This window comes from Heptranchias perlo, unplaced genomic scaffold, assembly GCF_035084215.1.
Source record: "Heptranchias perlo isolate sHepPer1 unplaced genomic scaffold, sHepPer1.hap1 HAP1_SCAFFOLD_319, whole genome shotgun sequence".
Taxonomy (NCBI): Eukaryota; Metazoa; Chordata; class Chondrichthyes; order Hexanchiformes; family Hexanchidae; genus Heptranchias; species Heptranchias perlo.
The window spans coordinates 180,945-201,249 of record NW_027139331.1 but is presented as its reverse complement, the minus strand read 5'-3'; the positions used below and the strand labels follow the sequence as shown (position 1 = coordinate 201,249).

The following is a 20,305-nucleotide window of genomic DNA, read 5'->3' as shown; positions in this document are numbered from 1 at the left end:
GCTTGACGACAGAAGACAGAGGGTGGTTGTAGAGGGTTGTTTTTCAAACTGGATGCCTGTGTCCAGCGGTGTGCCTCAGGGATCGGTGCTGGGTCCGCTGTTATTTGTTATTTATATTAATGATTTGGATGAGAATTTAGGAGGCATGGTTAGTAAGTTTGCAGATGACACCAAGATTGGTGGCATTGTGGACAGTGAAGAAGGTTATCTAGGATTGCAACGGGATCTTGATAAATTGGGTCAGTGGGCCGATGAATGGCAGATGGAGTTTAATTTAGATAAATGTGAGGTGATGCATTTTGGTAGATTGAATCGGGCCAGGACCTACTCCGTTAATGGTAGGGCGTTGGGGAAAGTTATAGAACAAAGAGATCTAGGAGTACAGGTTCATAGCTCCTTGAAAGTGGAGTCACAGGTGGATAGGGTGGTGAAGAAGGCATTCGGCATGCTTGGTTTCATTGGTCAGAACATTGAATGCAGGAGTTGGTATGTCTTCTTGAAGTTGTACAGGGCATTGGTGAGGCCACACTTGGAGTACTGTGTACAGTTCTGGTCACCCTATTATAGAAAGGATATTATTAAACTAGAAAGAGTGCAGAAAATATTTACTCGGATGCTACCGGGACTTGATGGTTTGACTTATAGGGAGAGGTTAGACAGACTGGGACTTTTTTCCCTGGAGAGTAGGAGGTTAAGGGGTGATCTTATAGAAGTCTATAAAATAATGAGGGGCATAGATAAGGTCGATAGTCAAAATCTTTTCCCAAAGGTAGGGGAGTCTATAACGAGGGGGCATAGATTTAAGGTGAGAGGGGAGAGATACAAAAGGGTCCAGAGGGGCAATTTTTTCACTCAAAGGGTGGTGAGTGTCTGGAACGAGCTGCCAGAGGCAGTAGTAGAGGCGGGTACAATTTTGTCTTTTAAAAAGCATTTGGACAGTTACATGGGTAAGATGGGTATAGAGGGAGATGGGCCAAGTGCAGGAAATTGGGACTAGCTTGGTGGTATAAACTGGGCGACATGGACATGTTGGGCCAAAGGGCCTGTTTCCATGTTGTAACTTCTATGATTCTATGATAGACTTGAAGAGGATATGGACACGCTGGTGGCATGGACAGACACATGGCAGATGAAGTTTAACACGGAAAAATGCGAGGTGATGCATTTCGGTAGGAAAAACGAGGAGAGGCAATATAAACACGAGGGCACAATTCTGAAAGGGTCAGAGGAACAGAGGGATCTTGGGGTATATGTGCACAAATCGTTGAAAGTAGCAGGGCAGGTTGAGAAAGCGGTTTAAAAAGCAGACGGGGTCCTGGGCTTTATGAAGAGGGCATACATTAGAAAACAAGGAAGTCATGATGAACCTTTATAAAACACTATTTCGGCCACAAATGAAGTATTGTGTCCCGTTCTGGGCAGTGCACTTTTGGAAGGATGTGAAGGCCTTGAGAGGGTGCAGAGGAGATTTACTGGAATGATTCCAGGGATGAGGGACTTAAATTACGTGGATAGACTGAAGAAGCTGGGATTGTTCTCCTTGGAACTGAGAAGGCTGAGAGGAGATTTGACAGACATATTCAAAATCATGAAGGGCCTTGACAGAGTAGATGGAGTGAAACTGTTCCCATTGGCGGAAGGGACATGAACCAAAGGGCATAGATTTAAGGTGATTGGCAAAAGAAGCAAAGGTGACATGAGTAAAAACTTCTTCACACAGCGAGTGGTTGGAATCTTTGATTTTTGTGCATTTCAAGTGATGAAATTTCATTATTTTACAGACTGTATCTTAAGAGTGGGGTTAAAAGTTCAGTGTTTTTGACGCCAGGAATCTGGTGCAGCCGTTGTTAAATTTATCAAAGCAGGCAATTGTCGCCATTTATCACAAGAACGCCCTAACTGGTTATGCGATCAAGATGAAAGTAACGCAACGAGGGACAATTGATACAACACGAAAGGCATCGGGCTATGACAAAAATCCCCACCGTTTTGCTTTTCCAACATAAAGCGTGCGCCATTTATTCTCTGAACATAGAAACAGTCTGGTCTCGCTCACTACAGGAATCTCCATGTCTCAGCGAATTCGCCTTTCGGGACCTTGTCTCAAGATGAATTGTGATTTCCGTGAAGCCAATGTTCCATTCCTTTATAAGTTTCATGTGCCTGCTCTCCGATCACAAGGTTTTTTTTAGTCCACAGGGTAAATGGTGGAATATCAGCCCTGCTCAGCCGGCTATGATCACGGTACATTTTCTTGCAGACAAAACACACATTGAAACCCTGGAACTTTGAGGCAATGAATCCTGAGGAAAAATAAAATAAGGGCTCGAATCAATCTAACCAATAGCACCACCGAGACAAGTGAAGAGGTCACCTGCGAAACCAGTAATTCACTGAGCTAAACCTTGAGGCTGCAGTGACCAATATAACAGCTGTCCACTGTCAGTTTACTTTTACAAAATGAGTGGTTGAAACTTGCAGGAGTGAAAATCCAACAAGCCGGTCTTCACTCTTAAACCAGCAACTGTGAAGTTAAGAGAAACGTGCCAGAGAAATACTCGATTTCAGCGCGGTGTCACTGGGCCAGAGTAAAGCTCAGTTAATATGATCGCCGAGTGGCGAGAGGGTGGATTTGGAATTCCTGAGCGACCGCACTGCGCATTTTCCAGATCTGCTTGGAGCACCAATCCCTTCAATTCATCACTTGGAGGGACAATTCGATTCTCGGTTTCTTTTCCCTGAACTTGACGAGATCTTAAAAATTGAAAGCGACCAATATCAGAGCTAACCTCGTCACCGACATGATCACAGATACAGAGCGGCCACACTCTGCTTCAGTGAGATGAAAACCCAGAGCGGTTTCAAGGTTGAATGCAATTGGAAGCAAAGCTCGTTCAATGAAAGTGCAGGTCATTGAGGTGCCTTTAAAGTCCTGATTGTTTGAACTGAACTTCTTCCGAAAGCGCTTGAGATTCAGGTGGAGTGATTTGTGGATTTATTTTTCTTCTTTGCAAAGTTTGAACCGCACGTCAAGATCAAAAGTCTAGGGTTAAATTAGGGCTTCTCCAGGGTATGACCCTCGAATCGAGAATCATCCCCCGACCTCAACGAGCCCAGAAACAAGAACGTGTCACTGACACATTCTATGAGAGGGCTGACTGTTTCATGAAAAGGCATTTTTGAAGAGACTTCCTGATCAGTTCTGTGTTGGCTCCTGAACAAAACACAAACACCGCACTGTGCGTTTTTCCGTTCTCGCTCTGACACTGAAGAACTAATTTAGCAAATTTCACAGTGAAGTGTTGTTTATTGTGGTGCTGAAACGAAAAAAACGTAAAAGGTGCAAAGAGGGAAAACGAGAAAAACTCGTGAGTGAAATTAAGGACAACTTTCAAGGTTTTTACACGTACATTAAGAGAAAGAAGGGTGACTAAGAGTAATGTGGGCCCCTTAAAGACAAATGGAGGTGATATTGTAATTGAAAAATCAGGAAATAGCAGCCTTTTTTGACACTCACAGAAAAGCATGAGGATAATGTACCAGAGACACGAGGAAAACTGAAAATAAATCAAGGGGATTCAGTGTAAGTAAAATAATGGTATTGGAGAAAATAATTAGACTAAAGATAGACAAATCTCCAGGACCTGATGGTGACCATCTCAGGGGAATAGGTGAGGAAATTGTACATGCTTTAGTCATGATCGTTCAAAACTCTCTTGATTCAGGAATTGTTCCATGGATTGAAAAATTTCAAATATCATTCCATTATATAGGAAGGGTAGGAGAGATAAAACAGGAAATTATAGACCGATTCGTCTGACGTCTGTTGTGGGGAAGTTACCAGAATCTGTTATTAGGGAAAGAATGACTGAGCATTTGGATAAACATGAATTGATCAGAGAGAGTCAGCATGGATTTGTAAAGTGTAAGTCAAGTCCAACGAAACTTTTTGAAGATGTAACTAACGTGGTAAATAATGGAGTGTCTATGGGGGTTATGTGTATATTGACTTCCAGAGGCATTTGTTAAGGTTTAACATCAGAGACTGTTAACAGAAATGAGAACATGTGGAATTCAAAGCAACCCATTGACATGGGGAGGGAGTTGGTTTGGAGGTAGGAGACAGAGAGTAGGGTTAATGGGTATGTACTCAAATTGACAGGATTTGATTAGTGGTGTCCCCCAGGGATCTGTATAAATGAGGCAGATAAAGGAATAGAGAGCGGTATATCCAGGTTTGTCGACGACACCAAGTTTGGGTGCACAGTGAGTAGTGTAGATGGGAGCATAAAGTTACAAAGGGAAATTGATAGATTCAGTGAGTTGGTAAAACTGTGTCAGATGGAGCTTACATAGAATTACATCGAATGTACATCACAGAAACAGGCAATTCGGCCCAACTAGACTACACCGGTGTTTATGCTGCAGACGAGCCTCCTCCAACCCCTCTTCATCTAACCCGATGAGCAAACCCGAATATTCCTTTCTCCTCCATGTGTTTATCCAGCTTCCCTGTAAATGCATCCATGATATTCGCCTTAACTACTCCTTGTGGTGGCGAGCTGCACATTCTAACGACTCTCTGGATAAATATGTTTCTCTTGAATGCCAGATTGGATTTATTGATGACTATTATATTCATGGCCCTAAGTTCTCACATCCCCACTCCCAACAGTACAAACACCTTATCTACATCTGACCGATCAAACCCTTGCATAATCTTAAAGTCCTGTATCAGGTCACCCTCAGCCTTCTCTTTTCTCGACAAAAGAGCCCCAGACTGTTCAAAGTTTCAATCTGGGGAAATGTGAGGCCATCCACTTTGGCCCTAAGCAAGATAAATCAGAGTATTTTCGAAATGGTGAGAAGCCAGGAACTGTGGGTGAGCAGAGATACTTCGGGAAATCACGAAGAGTTGGCAGACAGGTGCAAAAAATAATTAAAATGGCTAATGGAATGTCGGCCTTTATCTCAAGGGAACTGGAATTCAAAAGGGTGGAAGTTATGTTAGAATTCTATAAACTCTGCTAAGGCCACATTTAGAGTACGGCATTCAGTCCTGGGCACCAGACCTCAGGAAGGATATATTGGCCTTGCAGGAGGTGCAGCGCAGAAAGACCAGAATGATACCGGGGCTAAAATGGTAACATTATGAGGGGAAGTTGCGTGGACAAGGTTTGTATTTCCTCGTGTATAGAGGATTAAGTGGTGATGTAATTCAGGTGTTGAAGGTGATTCAATGATGCAATGGTGGGTGTGTGAGTTGGTGCTGAATCGGTCCCCTTCAGTGAAGAGAGGGTCAGCGGGCGCCTGACAGACACGGCTCGGAACGGGACTCGCTTCTCTCCGGCGGCAGCGGCTGGTTTAGAGAGATCTCTCTGTCTGCTGCTGTTACTCCGCCTCCCGCACTCTGGGAGAACCGCGGAGGTCGGTCCTCATTTTTCTCTTATGGATCCGGCTCCATCCGTTTACTGTTGATGGGAGTGCGTCTGATACCAAGTCAGTCAGAAGCGGGTGCAAATCACAACATAGGCACAGGCCCAAGGACTGGGGACTGGTTTGATATTGGGTCCTTTTTAAGGGATAGGCTGTAGAATGTTTGTATAATAATAAAGATCAGAATTAACTTTGATACAATGAAGTTTTCTTCAGTTATTTCCCATTTCCACCCTCACCAGTTTTATACAGTAACAGGTAACAATGTTTGAGGGATGTGATGTCCAGTGTTGGTGGAATCAGTGTAATTTAACTTGATACATTGAAGAATCTCTTGTCTATCCCAGGCTCTTACCTTAGGTTTAGACCCTCACCGAGTTTAAAATTGGCCACTCACTGATATAAATAAACCAGTAACAATCCCGAAACCTCAGCGGGGATATTTGTTCCGATACTGAATGACGGTCCCAATTTCCACTGAAATTCTCAATCAGCAAATCCCAGAGGCTGTTTCGGGTTTGACAAACTGTGAAACAGATTGTTTTAAAAGCCGGAAAGAGGGAAAAACTGGTGGTTGATATGAAGTGTTATACATTATCTCTTTCTGTTTCAGATTTACAATTTCTCTTTGTGTGTTACTGACAGGAGAGGCTATAACGGAGCCCAGTGACTGGGTAACGAGCTGCACTGAGTCATTGGCCTGTGTTACAGACCGGCTCGTTGGACCTGCTCATTTCGTGAACTCGCTGGTGTCTCAGCACGTGTGATGACTGAGTGAATCCCTTCCCACACACGGAGCAGGTGAACAGTCTCTCAACCAATGGGCATGCGTTGATGTGTCAGCAGTTCATTTCTGCTTTTAAAGCTCTTCTCACAGTCACTGCATTAAAAGGTCACTCAATAGTGTCAACAAATTAATGTTTCAGAAGGTGGGATGATCGAGTGAATCTCTTCCCACACACGGAGCAGGTGAACAGTCTCTCCCCAGTGTGAGTGCGTTGATGTCTCAGCAGTTCGTTTCTGATTTTAAATCTCTTCCCACAGTCAGAACATTTAAAGGTCTCTCAGTGTGAACTCGCTGGTGTTGCAGCAGGTTGGATGCCCAAGTGAATCCCTTCCCACACACTGAGCAGGTGAACGGCCTCTCCCCAGTGTGGGTGCGTTGGTGTGTCAGCAGATTAAATTTGCTTTTATACCTCTTCTCACAGTCAGAACATTTAAAAGGTCTCTCATCGGAGTGAACTCGCTGGTGTCTCTGCAGGTTGGATGGCCGAGTGAATCTCATCCCACACAAGGTGCAGGTGAACGGCCTCTCCCCAGTGTGAACTCGCTGGTGTTTCAGCAGGGTGGATGACCCAGCGAATCCCTTCCCATACACAGAGCAGGAGAACGGCCTCTCCCCAGTGTGGGTGCGTTGGTGTGTCAGCAGATTAAATTTGCTTTTAAACCTCTTCTCACAGACAGAACATTTAAAAGGTCTCTCATCGGAGTGAACTCGCTGGTGTCTCTGCAGGATGAATGACCGAGTGAATCTCATCCCACACAAGGTGCAGGTGAACGGCCTCTCCCCAGTGTGAACTCGCTGGTGTTTCAGCAGGTTGGATGACTGAGTGAATCTCTTCCCACACACGGTGCAGATGAACGGCCTCTCCCCAGTGTGAGTGCGTTGGTGTCTCAGCAGTTCAATTTTGCTTTTAAACCTCTTCTCACAGTCAGAACATTTAAAAGGCCTCTCCCCAGTGTGCACTCGCTGGTGTGTCAGAAGCTCAGATGACCAAGTGAATCCCTTCCCACACACAGAGCAGATGAACGGTCTCTCCCCAGTGTGAGTGCGTTGGTGTTTCAGCAGATTACTTTTGCTTTGAAACCTCTTCTCACAGTCAGAACATTTAAAAGGTCTCTCATCAGAGTGAAGTCGCTGGTGTGTCAGCAGGGTGGATGACCGAGTGTATCCCTTCCCGCACACGGAGCAGGTGAACGGCCTCTCCCCAGTGTGAACTCGCTGGTGTGTCAGGAGGAGGGATGACTGAGTGAATCCCTTCCCACACACGGAGCAGGTGAACGGCCTCTCGCCAGTGTGAACTCGCTGGTGTTTCAGGAGGAGGGATGACTGAGTGAATCCCTTCCCACACACGGAGCAGGTGAATGGCCTCACCCCAGTGTGGGTACATTGGTGTGTCAGCAGGTTCCTTTTGCATTGAAACCTTTTCTCACAGTCAGAACATTTAAAAGGTCTCTCCCCAGTGTGAACTCGCTGGTGTGTCTGGAGGCTGGATGAAATAGTGAATCCCTTCCCACACACGGAGCAGGTGAACGGCCTCTCCCCAGTATGGGTACGTTGGTGTATCAGCAGATTAATTTTGCTTTTAAACCTCATCTCACAGTCAGAACATTTAAAAGGTCTCTCATCAGAGTGAACTCGCTGGTGTGTCAGCAGGGTGGATGACTGAGTGAATCCCTTCCCACACACGAAGCAGGTGAACGGCCTCTCCCCAGTGTGACTGTGTTGATGAATTTCCAGCCTGGACGGGTAATTGAATCCCTTCCCACAGTCCCCACATTTCCACGGTTTCTCCATGGTCCGGGTGTCCTTGTGTCTCTCCAGGTTGGACGATCAGTTGAAGCCTCGTCCACACACAGAACACGTGGACGGTTTCTCCCCGCTGTGAATGGTGCGATGTTTTTTCTGGCTGTGTAACTGGTTAAAGCTCTTTCCACAGTCAGTGCACGAGAACACTCTCACTCGGGTGTGTGTGTCTCGGTGCTTTTCCACTCACACTGATGTCTAAAATCATCTCCCACAGACAGAACAGACAAACATTTCTCCTTCCACATTCAAAGGTCGATGATATTCAGGTCCTGATGAATCGAGTGACTCTGTCAGATCTTGACGTGATCTTTGGTTTGAGTTTCCCTCTGCAAATCCTCCCCTGTAAAAGTAGTTTACAAAAGTTATCACTGTAACTACAGGATAGAAATTCAGATCAGATAACTTTACTTTCTATGGAACATTATTTCCTCTCTCATTCCTCAAAGCTGTAAATCCCCGTCCCACACACTCTCCCTCCTCCCTGTGCTGAAATCCAAATCCATCGCATCATCTTTCAGTGGCCCTAAACCATAAGTGAAAGGGTGTGAGAGAGAGTGTGAGAGAGTGTGAGTGTGTGAAAGAGTGTGAGAGAGTGTGAGTACAGCAGTGGGCTGGGTGTGGAGAATGAAGTGGGGCAGGTGGAGCATGTTTCAGTGGCGCAGCAGTGATCATAATCTCATTTGGTTTGGAACAGTTATGGAAAAGGACAAGGGACAGTCAAATGTGAAAATTCTTAACTGGAGGAGGGCTAATTCCAGTGAGTTAAAAAGGGATCTTGTCCAGGTGGATTGGAATCAAAAATTGGCAGGCAGAACAGTAATTGAACAGTGGGAGGCCTTCAAGGAGGAGTTGGTTTGGGTACAGAGTAGACAGATTCCCACGAGGAGGAAAGGAACAGCATCCAAAGCTAGAGCTCCCTGGATGACTAAAGGTATAGAGATCACCATTTCTCCTTCATTTACAGACGCCCCCTGACCGATCACCATTTCTCCTTCATTTACAGACGCTCCCTGACCGATCACCATTTCTCCTTCATTTTCAGACGCTCCCTGACCGATCACCATTTCTCCTTCATTTACAGACGCTCCCTGACCGATCTCCATTCCTCCTTCATTTACAGACGCTCCCTGACCGATCACCATTTCTCCTTCATTTACAGACGCTCCCTGATCGATCACCATTTCTCCTTCATTTACAGACGCTCCCTGATCGATCACCATTTCTCCTTCATTTACAGACGCTCCCTGACCGATCACCATTTCTCCTTCATTTACAGACGCTCCCTGACCGATCCCCATTTCCCCTTCATTTCCCGGCGGATAGTGAGGGGGGGATAATGTTCACTGTTTTATATTCGGGTCTGGGGCCGCACTCGGGGTTTGTAAAGCCTGAGCCTGGGCCTGAGCCCGGACCCGGGCCCCGGGGTTTATTGAGCCTCTTGCTCCGATCCTCTGACCTGCACCGAACGCGCTCCTCCCGCAGCCTCGACTGGCCGCGCATGCTCAGGACACACTGACCGATAATGAGGCACTACTGCGCCTGCGCGCTGGGCTCCACAGATTCAGATAGGGCACAATCTGAACCGCGCTGCATGCTGGATGATGCAGCCGCCATTGATGATCTTAATACCAGGCCGAAAAACAAAGACATTGGAAGCATACAATTCAAGTGTTTAATTTATAATATAAATAATTCAATCGTTCAATTCATTTCATAAATAATTGAATAGTTCAATTCATTAAATAATCAATTGTTTAATTTATTACATAAACAATTAGTGTTTATTTATTATATAAAGGATTCAAGTGTTTAATTTATCGTAGAAATAATTCAATAGTTTAATTCATTATATAAATTTTCCTTCATTTAATTTATTATATAAAGAATTCAATATTTAGTTGAATTATTTATATAATAAATTAAACACTTGAATGATTTGTCTGATAAATTAAACACGAGACTTCATTATATAATAAAGTAAACAATTTATTATGTGTAATGAATTAAACCTTTGAATTATTTATATAATCAATTAAACAATTCATTATGAATATAATGAATTAAACAATTGATTATTTATATAATAAATAACATTTTGAAATTCTTCATGCAATAAATTAAATAATGGATTATTAATATGATTAAATAAACACTTGAATCTTTCTATGATAAGTTAAATCTTTGAATTAATTATATAATTTAAACACTTGACCTCTTTATATAATAATTTTAACACTTGGATTATTTATATAATAAACTAAACAATTGTTTTTTTTATATAATAAATGAAACACTTGAATTATTTATATAATGAATTAAACATGAATTATTTATATAATAAATTAAACAATTTAATTATTTAGAGAATCAAATAATCAGTTCAATCATTTATATAATAAATTAAACAATTGTTTTTTATCATAAATTAGACATGCATTATTATATAATAAATTAAACACTTGTTTATTTGTATAATAATTTCATCAATTGAATTATTTAGATGCTTAATTTATTATGAAAATAATTCAATAGTTTATTTTAACAACTGAAGTCGTTATGTAAGAAATTAAACAATTGATTATTTATATAATGAATTAAACTATTGAATTATTTATTTAATAAATAAAACCTTTTAATTATTTATATAATAAATTGAACTATTGAATTATTTAGATAATAAATTAAACAGTTGAATTATTTAAATAATAAATTGAACAAATGAACTATTTATGTAATAAATTATACACTTGAATGCTTCATTAATAAATTAAACACTTGTTTATTTGTATAATAAATTCACAAATTGAATTATTTATACAATAAATTAAACAACGGAGCTATTTATATATTAAATTATACACTTGAATTATTATATAATTAAACTACTGAATTATTTATCAAATATATTAATCAATTTAATCATTCATATAATAAATTAAACAATTCAATAATTTACATAAAAAATTAAACACTTGAATTATTTATAATATATTAAACAATTGAATGATTTATATAATAAATTTAGCTATTGAATTTTTTAGACAATAAATTAAACTCTTGGTTATTTATATAATAAATTAATCAATCGAATAATTTAAACTATTGAATTCTCTTTATAATAAATGAGACATTTGAAGTATTCATATAATAAATTAAACACTTGAAAACAATTTAATTATTGATATAATAAAATAAGCAATTCATTATTTATTTAATGAATGAAACTATTGAGTCATTTATATTACATTTTAAACTTTTCAATTATTTATATAATAAATGAAGCCAGCTTGGACAAAATGGAGGCAAGCGCAGAGTCCGTCTTGGACAAAATGGCGGCCGGCATGGCCACCATCTTGGAAAAAATGGCAGCAAGCACGGCCGCCATCTTGGAAAACATGGCGGCAGGCGCGGCCGCCATCTTGGGCAAAATGGCGGAAGGCGCAGCCACCAACTTGGACAAAATGGCGGCAAGCGCGGCCACAATCTTGGAAAAAATGGCCGCCGCCGCCATCTTGTCACATGGCGGCAAGAGGCCGACAGAGTGTCCCCAGTGATCCCGCAGTGACCCCAGAATGTCCCAGTGACCCCAGAGTGATGCCGGGGTCCCAGAGTGCACCCAGTCAGCCCAGAGTGAGGCTGGTACTGTACGGCCCGTGTGTGTCTCAGTGTCAGCTCCTGTACGTGTACAGCACAGAGTGGGGAAAAGGGAAGGATTCACTCCTGTCTGATACTGTACGGCCCGTGTGTGTCTCAGTGTCAGCTCCTGTACATGTACAGTACACAGTGGGTAAAAGGAAACGATTCACTCCTGTCTGATACTGTACGGCCCGTGTGTGTCTCAGTGTCAGCTCCTGTACGTGTACAGCACAGAGTGGGTAAAAGGGAACGATTCACTCCTGTCTGGTACTGTACGGCCCGTGTGTGTCTCAGTGTCAGCTCCTGTACATGTACAGTACAGTGGGTAAAAGGGAACGATTCACTCCTGTCTGGTACTGTACGGCCCGTGTGTGTCTCAGTGTCAGCTCCTGTACGTGTACAGCACAGAGTGGGGAAAAGGGAAGGATTCACTCCTGTCTGATACTGTACGGCCCGTGTGTGTCTCAGTGTGAGCTCCTGTACATGTACAGTACACAGTGGGTAAAAGGGAACGATTCACTGAGAGATTGCAATGTTGAGTGTAACGGTTATTTGAGGGGTTCAGTCCCTAAACGGGCTGTGTTTTGACAGACACTTTTTACAGTAAGGAGTTGTGTTTAGTTTAGGGAGGTGGGTACAATCCGTGTCTGGGACTCACTGGCCCTGTGAAATGTTGAATTTTGCTCACAATATGGTGTGTTTGGATTAATGGGGGACAAGGTTTAACTGCACTGGGCTGGATTGTTTTATAAATCTCTCATTGACTGGGTCTTTCAGACCAGGATGGGAGCTGCTTCTCTCTCTCTCTCTCTGTGTAAACACCCTGAGGCAGTGAAACACTCTCTGACAAACTGTTCACAGGAACCAACCCATCAGACATGGGGAATAGACAAATACCTGGGACTGGAAATGAGCCTCCCACCAACAGAGCAGAGAGAAGAAGGAAATCATCACACCTTCAAGATCTGGATCGGTTTTGTCTTTGGAGCAGGTTCTGGTTAATTTTACTGCTTTAAAGTTATGTTATGGGACCAGTGAGACTGAGACACACACACACACACACACACACACAGACACAGACTGTACAGTCAGGAGACACGTGTCCCTTGCACAGACATTGGGTTTGAATTGAGCTGAGCTGTGCCACAAATGAATATGGGATTAAAATCTCAAATTCCAATCAGTTTGCTCCCGAGCTTCCCCATGTGTCTGTGTGGTTCCATTACAATACAATTTCACATGGGGGCCCAAAATGGCTTCGGAATTAACACTTTTTTTTTCTGAGTTGTCAGTGACCTTTTCAAAAATTAAACTTCAAACTAAGAAAACATTTGGAGGCTGTTTTCACATTTGGGCCCTCTGGGTGCTGCAGGACGCTCCCTGAAAGAGTTTTTAATTTCAATTAAGACCCCAGATATGTCACATTGTCAGCCTCTGAATAATAGTTTGATCCACTTTGTGTTATTTCTGAAAAGTTGCACTTGCAATGAACGAAGGGAGGAATTTGGGCTCGAACAGATGGTAATATTCTGTTGGACGGTCGGTACTGAGGGAGCGCTGCACTGTCAGACGGTCAGTGTGTGTCTCAGTGTCAGCTCCTGTACAATGTCCCAGTGATCGTCCAGTGTCCCCAGAATGTCCCAGTGACCCCCCCCACAGTGTCCCCAGAATGTCCCAGTGACCCCCCCCCCCCCACAGTGTCCCCAGAATGTCCCAGTGATCCCCCAGTGTCCCCAGAATGTCCCAGTGATCCCCCAGTGATCCCAGAGTAACCTAAACATTACTCACGTGGCCCCCATCGGGTCCAGGCTGCGGTGAAGGTCTCAGTCAGTCAGTCCCCAGCGGAGAGAACGATTCTTGGCCCAGGATTCCTCCTCCTCCTCCACCTCACAAAATGTCTCTTTCTGGATCATCTCCTTGCAGCATTTCATCGAAAAGTTTCCTGAGGGGAGAGAGAGAGAGAGAGAGAGAGAATTGATTAAAATACAAAAGCAAGGGATTAAAAAGGCACAGCAAGAGCCCAGAATACCCCTACACCCACTCCCACTCCCAGTTACACCAACAATCCCTCAGCCCCAACACTGAGACACAAATCCCGAGAATCGAAAGAGAGAGAAAAGTTGGGAGAGAGACAGAGAGAGAAATACACTCAGGACAGGCTGGAGGACCCCGGCAGACTGAGAGATTGTCCCCGCCCCTGGGGAGGGTTTGGGACGAGACACACGGCCATCCCCTACCCCCGGGGAGCTCCCTGCTTCAGCCTTTGAGATATTAGACTGAATCTCAATGGGTCTCCCTCAGGGACCTGTCCATTCTCATGTTAATCCAGGGACAGCCCAGGGCAGGACTGGTTTGACCAGGAGACCTGTCTGTTGGAATGAGCCACATTTCAAGGACCTATTTTACTGATTTGAAACCCTCACAGCCTGTCTCCCCCTCTTCCCTCACCCCAAACCGAGTCCCCCCTCCACCCTCAGCCTGTCTCTCCCTCTTCCCTCACCCCAAACCGAGTCCCCCCTCCACCCTCCGCCTGTCTCCCCCTCTTCCCTCACCCCAAACCGAGTCCCCCCCACCCTCAGCCTGTCTCCCCCCTCCCCTCGTGACCCAAACACCCCAGGGACCTCCGTCACATCCCACCCTGCCCGGCGTCCACATTTAAAGAACTAAAGTTGGGCGGAATCTGCTCCGAATACACAAGGGCTGCAGAGCTGGAATGGCTGCTGTTTCTCAGACAGTGTTTGACCATTTCATTCTCTCTGTGTGTTTACTGTAAAGAGCTGTGGAGGGAGCAGGGACTCCATCTCATTCTCACCTCCCCGGGTCTGGATGGCAAACAGGTTCCGAGCTCAGGGCACAGCACCATTTCAAACACTCAAATCATCCAAAGGTTGAGAAACGAGATTTAACTGACAGGTTTCCAGCCTCTAATTGAAGTTTTAATATAGAAAACATTTTAATGAATAAAAATGCTGCAGAAAGGTGAATAGAGTGAGGGACAGAGAGAGAGAGAAAATGATCGGTTTAAATGAGATAGAAAGACAGAGAGAGGGGGAGAGAGAGAGAGAGAGAGAGAGAAAGAGGGACAGAGAGAGAGAAAATGATCGGTTCGGTCAGACTCTCTCTGTTTAAATGAGATAGAAAAACAGAGAGAGAGGGACGGAGAGAGAGAGGGACGGAGAGAGAGAGGGACGGAGAGAGAGAGGGACGGAGAGAAGCCTCTCTGGGCTGTTCAATTGTTGTTACTTTAAACAGTGAGACTGAAATATTTCAGAGTACTTTTCAATCAAGAAAAATTCAGAGACAACAGAGAGAGAGAAAAGGACAGAGAGAGAGGGGGAGAGACAGAGAGAGAGGCAGAGAGAGATAGAGAGAAAATGACGGAGAGGGGAGAGAGGCAGAGAAAGATAGAGGAACAGAGAGTGAGAGAAAAAGAGAGGCAGCGAAAGAGGGGGGAAAGAGGCAGAGGGAGAGAGGGGGAGAGGGGACGGGACAGGGGGAGAGGGGACGGGGACAGGCGGAGAGGGGACGGGGACAGGCGGAGAGGGGACGGGGACAGGCGGAGAGGGGACGGGGACAGGCGGAGAGGGGACGGGGACAGGCGGAGAGGGGACGGGGACAGGCGGAGAGGGGACGGGGACAGGCGGAGAGGGGACGGGGACAGGCGGAGAGGGGACGGGGACAGGCGGAGAGGGGACGGGGACAGGCGGAGAGGGGACGGGGACAGGCGGAGAGGGGACGGGGACAGGCGGAGAGGGGACGGGGACAGGCGGAGAGGGGACGGGGACAGGCGGAGAGGGGACGGGGACAGGCGGAGAGGGGACGGGGACAGGCGGAGAGGGGACGGGGACAGGCGGAGAGGGGACGGGGACAGGCGGAGAGGGGACGGGGACAGGCGGAGAGGGGACGGGGACAGGCGGAGAGGGGACGGGGACAGGCGGAGAGGGGACGGGGACAGGCGGAGAGGGGACGGGGACAGGCGGAGAGGGGACGGGGACAGGCGGAGAGGGGACGGGGACAGGCGGAGAGGGGACGGGGACAGGCGGAGAGGGGACGGGGACAGGCGGAGAGGGGACGGGGACAGGCGGAGAGGGGACGGGGACAGGCGGAGAGGGGACGGGGACAGGCGGAGAGGGGACGGGGACAGGCGGAGAGGGGACGGGGACAGGCGGAGAGGGGACGGGGACAGGCGGAGAGGGGACGGGGACAGGCGGAGAGGGGACGGGGACAGGCGGAGAGGGGACGGGGACAGGCGGAGAGGGGACGGGGACAGGCGGAGAGGGGACGGGGACAGGCGGAGAGGGGACGGGGACAGGCGGAGAGGGGACGGGGACAGGCGGAGAGGGGACGGGGACAGGCGGAGAGGGGACGGGGACAGGCGGAGAGGGGACGGGGACAGGCGGAGAGGGGACGGGGACAGGCGGAGAGGGGACGGGGACAGGCGGAGAGGGGACGGGGACAGGCGGAGAGGGGACGGGGACAGGCGGAGAGGGGACGGGGACAGGCGGAGAGGGGACGGGGACAGGCGGAGAGGGGACGGGGACAGGCGGAGAGGGGACGGGGACAGGCGGAGAGGGGACGGGGACAGGCGGAGAGGGGACGGGGACAGGCGGAGAGGGGACGGGGACAGGCGGAGAGGGGACGGGGACAGGCGGAGAGGGGACGGGGACAGGCGGAGAGGGGACGGGGACAGGCGGAGAGGGGACGGGGACAGGCGGAGAGGGGACGGGGACAGGCGGAGAGGGGACGGGGACAGGCGGAGAGGGGACGGGGACAGGCGGAGAGGGGACGGGGACAGGCGGAGAGGGGACGGGGACAGGCGGAGAGAGACGGGGACAGGCGGAGAGAGACGGGGACAGGCGGAGAGAGACGGGGACAGGCGGAGAGAGACGGGGACAGGCGGAGAGAGACGGGGACAGGCGGAGAGAGACGGGGACAGGCGGAGAGAGACGGGGACAGGCGGAGAGAGACGGGGACAGGCGGAGAGAGACGGGGACAGGCGGAGAGAGACGGGGACAGGCGGAGAGAGACGGGGACAGGCGGAGAGAGACGGGGACAGGCGGAGAGAGACGGGGACAGGCGGAGAGAGACGGGGACAGGCGGAGAGAGACGGGGACAGGCGGAGAGAGACGGGGACAGGCGGAGAGAGACGGGGACAGGCGGAGAGAGACGGGGACAGGCGGAGAGAGACGGGGACAGGCGGAGAGAGACGGGGCAGAGAGAGGGAGTCACAGGTGGAGAGACGGGGACAGAGAGAGGGAGTCACAAAGAGAGAGGGGAAGAGAGAGAGGCAGAGAGAGAGCGGGAGAGAGGCAGAGAGAGAGAAAAAGACAGAGAGAGAGAGAGAGAGTGACAGAGAGAGGGGGAGAGAGAGAGAGAGAGGGACTCCCTGCAAGAAAACGGGACGTGTGTCGGTGAGGGACCTGGTGGTTGTTTGGGTGATGTGCCTGTCATGGTTGAATAGGTGCCAGTATGTGTGACCTGTGGGTTGTGGGTGTGCGGCTTGCAACAGTGGTAATGTGTGAGGGTGAGAGGAAGCATCTGATTGAAAGAGTTTATTGCGAGGTGGGAGATGGGGGCCCTCCCTTGCTGGTGAGAAGCCATTAAACAGCCCAGAGAGGCCTGGCTGCTCGCGGGAATCGGGTAAATCACCAGGCAGGACCAATCCACTCTCTGCCTCTCTCCCCATCTCTCTCTGTCGCCTTCTCTCTCTCTGCCTCTCCCTCGCTCTCTCCCTCGCTCTCTCCCTCGCTCTCTCTGTCTTTTTCTCTCTCTCTGTCCCCCTCTCTCCTTCTGCCTCTCGCCTCCTCTCTCTCTCCCCGCTCTGCCTTTTTCTCTCTCTCTCTCCTTCTCTCTCTCTGCCTCTCGCCCCCGCTCTCTCTGTCCTTTTCTCTCTCTCTGCCCCTCTCTCTCTGTTGTCTCTCTGAATTTCTCTTGATTGAAAAGTACTCAGGTACGGTACGGCCCGTGTGTATCTCAGTGTCAGCTCCTGTACATGTACAGTACACAGTGGGTAAAAGGGAACGATTCACTCCTGTCTGATACTGTACGGCCCGTGTGTGTCTCAGTGTCAGCTCCTGTACATGTGCAGCACACAGTGGGTAAAAGGGAACGATTCACTCCTGTCTGGTACTGTACGGCCCGTGTGTGCCTCAGTGTCAGCTCCTGCACATGTACAGTACACAGTGGGTAAAAGGGAACGATTCACTGAGAGATTGCAATGTTGAGTGTAACGGTTATTTGAGGGGTTCAGTCCCGAAACGGGCTGTGTTTTGACAGACACTTTTTAAAGTAAGGAGTTGAGTTTAGTTTAGGGAGGTGGGTACAATCCGTGTCTGGGACTCACTGGCCCTGTGAAATATTGAATTTTGCTCACAATATGGTGTGTTTGGATTAATAGGGGACAAGGTTTAACTGCACTGGGCTGGATTGTTTTATAAATCTCTCATTGACTGGGTCTTTCAGACCAGGATGGGAGCTGCTTCTCTCTCTCTCTCTCTCTCTCTCTGTAAACACCCTGAGGCAGTGAAACACTCTCTGACAAACTGTTCACAGGAACCAACCCATCAGACATGGGGAATAGACAAATACCTGGGACTGGAAATGAGCCTCCCACCAACAGAGCAGAGAGAAGAAGGAAATCATCACACCTTCAAGATCTGGATCGGTTTTGTCTTTGGAGCAGGTTCTGGTTAATTTTACTGCTTTAAAGTTATGTTATGGGACCAGTGAGACTGAGACACACACACACACACACAGACTGTACAGTCAGGAGACACGTGTCTCTTGCACAGACATTGGGTTTGAATTGAGCTGAGCTGTGCCACAAATGAATATGGGATTAAAATCTCAAATTCCAATCAGTTTGCTCCCGAGCTTCCCCATGTGTCTGTGTGGTTCCATTACAATACAATTTCACATGGGGGCCCAAAATGGCTTCGGAATTAACACGATTTCTTTCTGAGTTGTCAGTGACCTTTCAAAAATTAAACTTCAAACTAAGAAAACATTTGGAGGCTGTTTTCACATTTCGGCTCTCTGCGTGCTGCAGGACGCTCCCTGAAAGTGCTTTTAATTTCAATTAAGACCCCAGATATGTCACATTGTCAGCCTCCGAATAATAGTTTGATCCACTTTGTGTTATTTCTGAAAAGTTGCACTTGCAATGAATGAAGGGAGGAATTTGGGCTCGAACAGATGGTAAGATTCTGTTGGACGGTCGGTACTGAGGGAGCGCTGCACTGTCAGACGGTCAGTGTGTGTCTCAGTGTCAGCTCCTGTACAATGGCCCAGTGATCCTCCAGTGTCCCCAGAATGTCCCAGTGATCCCCCAATGTCCCCAGAGTAACCCAGACATTACTCACGTGGCCCCCATCGGGTCCAGGCCGCGGTGAAGGTCTCAGTCAGTCAGTCCCCAGCGGAGAGAACGATTCTTGGCCAGGATTCCCCCTCATCCTCCTCCTTCTCACAAAATGTCTCTTTCCTGGATCATCTCCTTGCAGCATTTCATCGAAAAGTTTCCTGAGGGGAGAGAGAGAGAGAGAGAGAATTGATTACAACACAAAAGCCTGTCTCCCCCTCTTCCCTCACCCCCAAACCGAGTCCCCCCCACCCTCAGCCTGTCTCCCCCTCTTCCCTCACCCCAAACCGAGTCCCCCCCACCCTCAGCCTGTCTCCCCCTCTTCCCTCACCCCAAACCGAGTCCCCCCCACCCTCAGCCTGTCTCCCCCTCTTCCCTCACCCCAAACCGAGTCCCCCCACCCTCAACCTGTCTCCCCCGCTTCCCTCACCCCAAACCGAGTCCCCCCCACCCTCAGCCTGTCTCCCCCTCTTCCCTCACCCCAAACCGAGTCCCCCCCACCCTCAGCCTGTCTCCCCCTCTTCCCTCACCCCAAACCGAGTCCCCCCCACCCTCAGCCTGTCTCCCCCTCTTCCCTCACCCCAAACCGAGTCCCCCCCACCCTCAGCCTGTCTCCCCCTCTTCCCTCACCCCAAACCGAGTCCCCCCCACCCTCAGCCTGTCTCCCCCTCTTCCCTCACCCCAAACCGAGTCCCCCCCACCCTCAGCCTGTCTCCCCTCTTCCCTCACCCCAAACCGAGTCCCCCCCCACCCTCAGCCTGTCTCCCCCTCTTCCCTCACCCCAAACCGAGTCCCCCCCACCCTCAGCCTGTCTCCCCCTCTTCCCTCACCCCAAACCGAGTCCCCCACCCTCAGCCTGTCTCCCCCTCTTCCCTCACCCCAAACCGAGTCCCCCCCACCCTCAGCCTGTCTCCCCCTCTTCCCTCACCCCAAACCGAGTCCCCCCCACCCTCAGCCTGTCTCCCCCCCTCCCCCGTGACCCAAACACCCCGGGGACCTCCGACACATCCCACCCTGCCCGGCGTCCACATTGAAAGAACTAAAGTTGGGGACAGGCCTCTCCCTCCATCCCATAATACCAGGCCGCCCATAGTAACGGTCGCTGGGCCTGGGCCCGGAATCCGTTGCCCCTGGAAACCGCGCAGGAACCGAGCGACCCGAGAGCGGCCTCAGGCCCGACTCCCAGTCCCCGGCCTCAGGCCCCTCCCCGACTCCCAGTCCCCGGCCTCAGGCCCCTCCCCGACTCCCAGTCCCCGGCCTCAGGCCCCTCCCCGACTCCCAGTCCC

The 20,305-nt window shown here is 48.4% G+C and overlaps 1 protein-coding gene across 3 annotated transcripts; it reads right to left on the bottom strand.

Moving 5' to 3' along the window:
• Window positions 1–1,724: 1,724 nt before the first annotated feature.
• LOC137311261 (zinc finger protein 271-like) lies at window positions 1,725–20,271 on the bottom strand. 3 transcript variants are annotated; one of them, XM_067978577.1, is made up of 5 exons: window positions 20,099–20,271; window positions 19,024–19,180; window positions 13,451–13,604; window positions 5,792–8,366; window positions 1,725–2,303 (listed from the first exon to the last, which is right to left on the bottom strand). In XM_067978577.1, the coding sequence occupies exon 4, from the start codon at window positions 8,012–8,014 to the stop codon at window positions 6,443–6,445; it is 1,572 nt and encodes a 523-aa protein (XP_067834678.1). In that variant the 5' UTR covers window positions 8,015–8,366; window positions 13,451–13,604; window positions 19,024–19,180; window positions 20,099–20,271; the 3' UTR covers window positions 1,725–2,303; window positions 5,792–6,442. The 3 variants fall into 3 exon arrangements, with proteins under 3 accessions (XP_067834678.1, XP_067834679.1, XP_067834680.1); XM_067978578.1 differs by lacking the exon at window positions 19,024–19,180; XM_067978579.1 differs by lacking the exons at window positions 19,024–19,180; window positions 20,099–20,271 and adding an exon at window positions 14,475–14,611.
• Window positions 20,272–20,305: the final 34 nt, after the last annotated feature.

Bases quoted from the DNA above. Each gene is read 5' to 3' on its own strand.
- LOC137311261 (XM_067978577.1), bottom strand. From the start codon at position 8,014: ATGGAGAAACCGTGGAAATGTGGGGACTGTGGGAAGGGATTCAATTAC.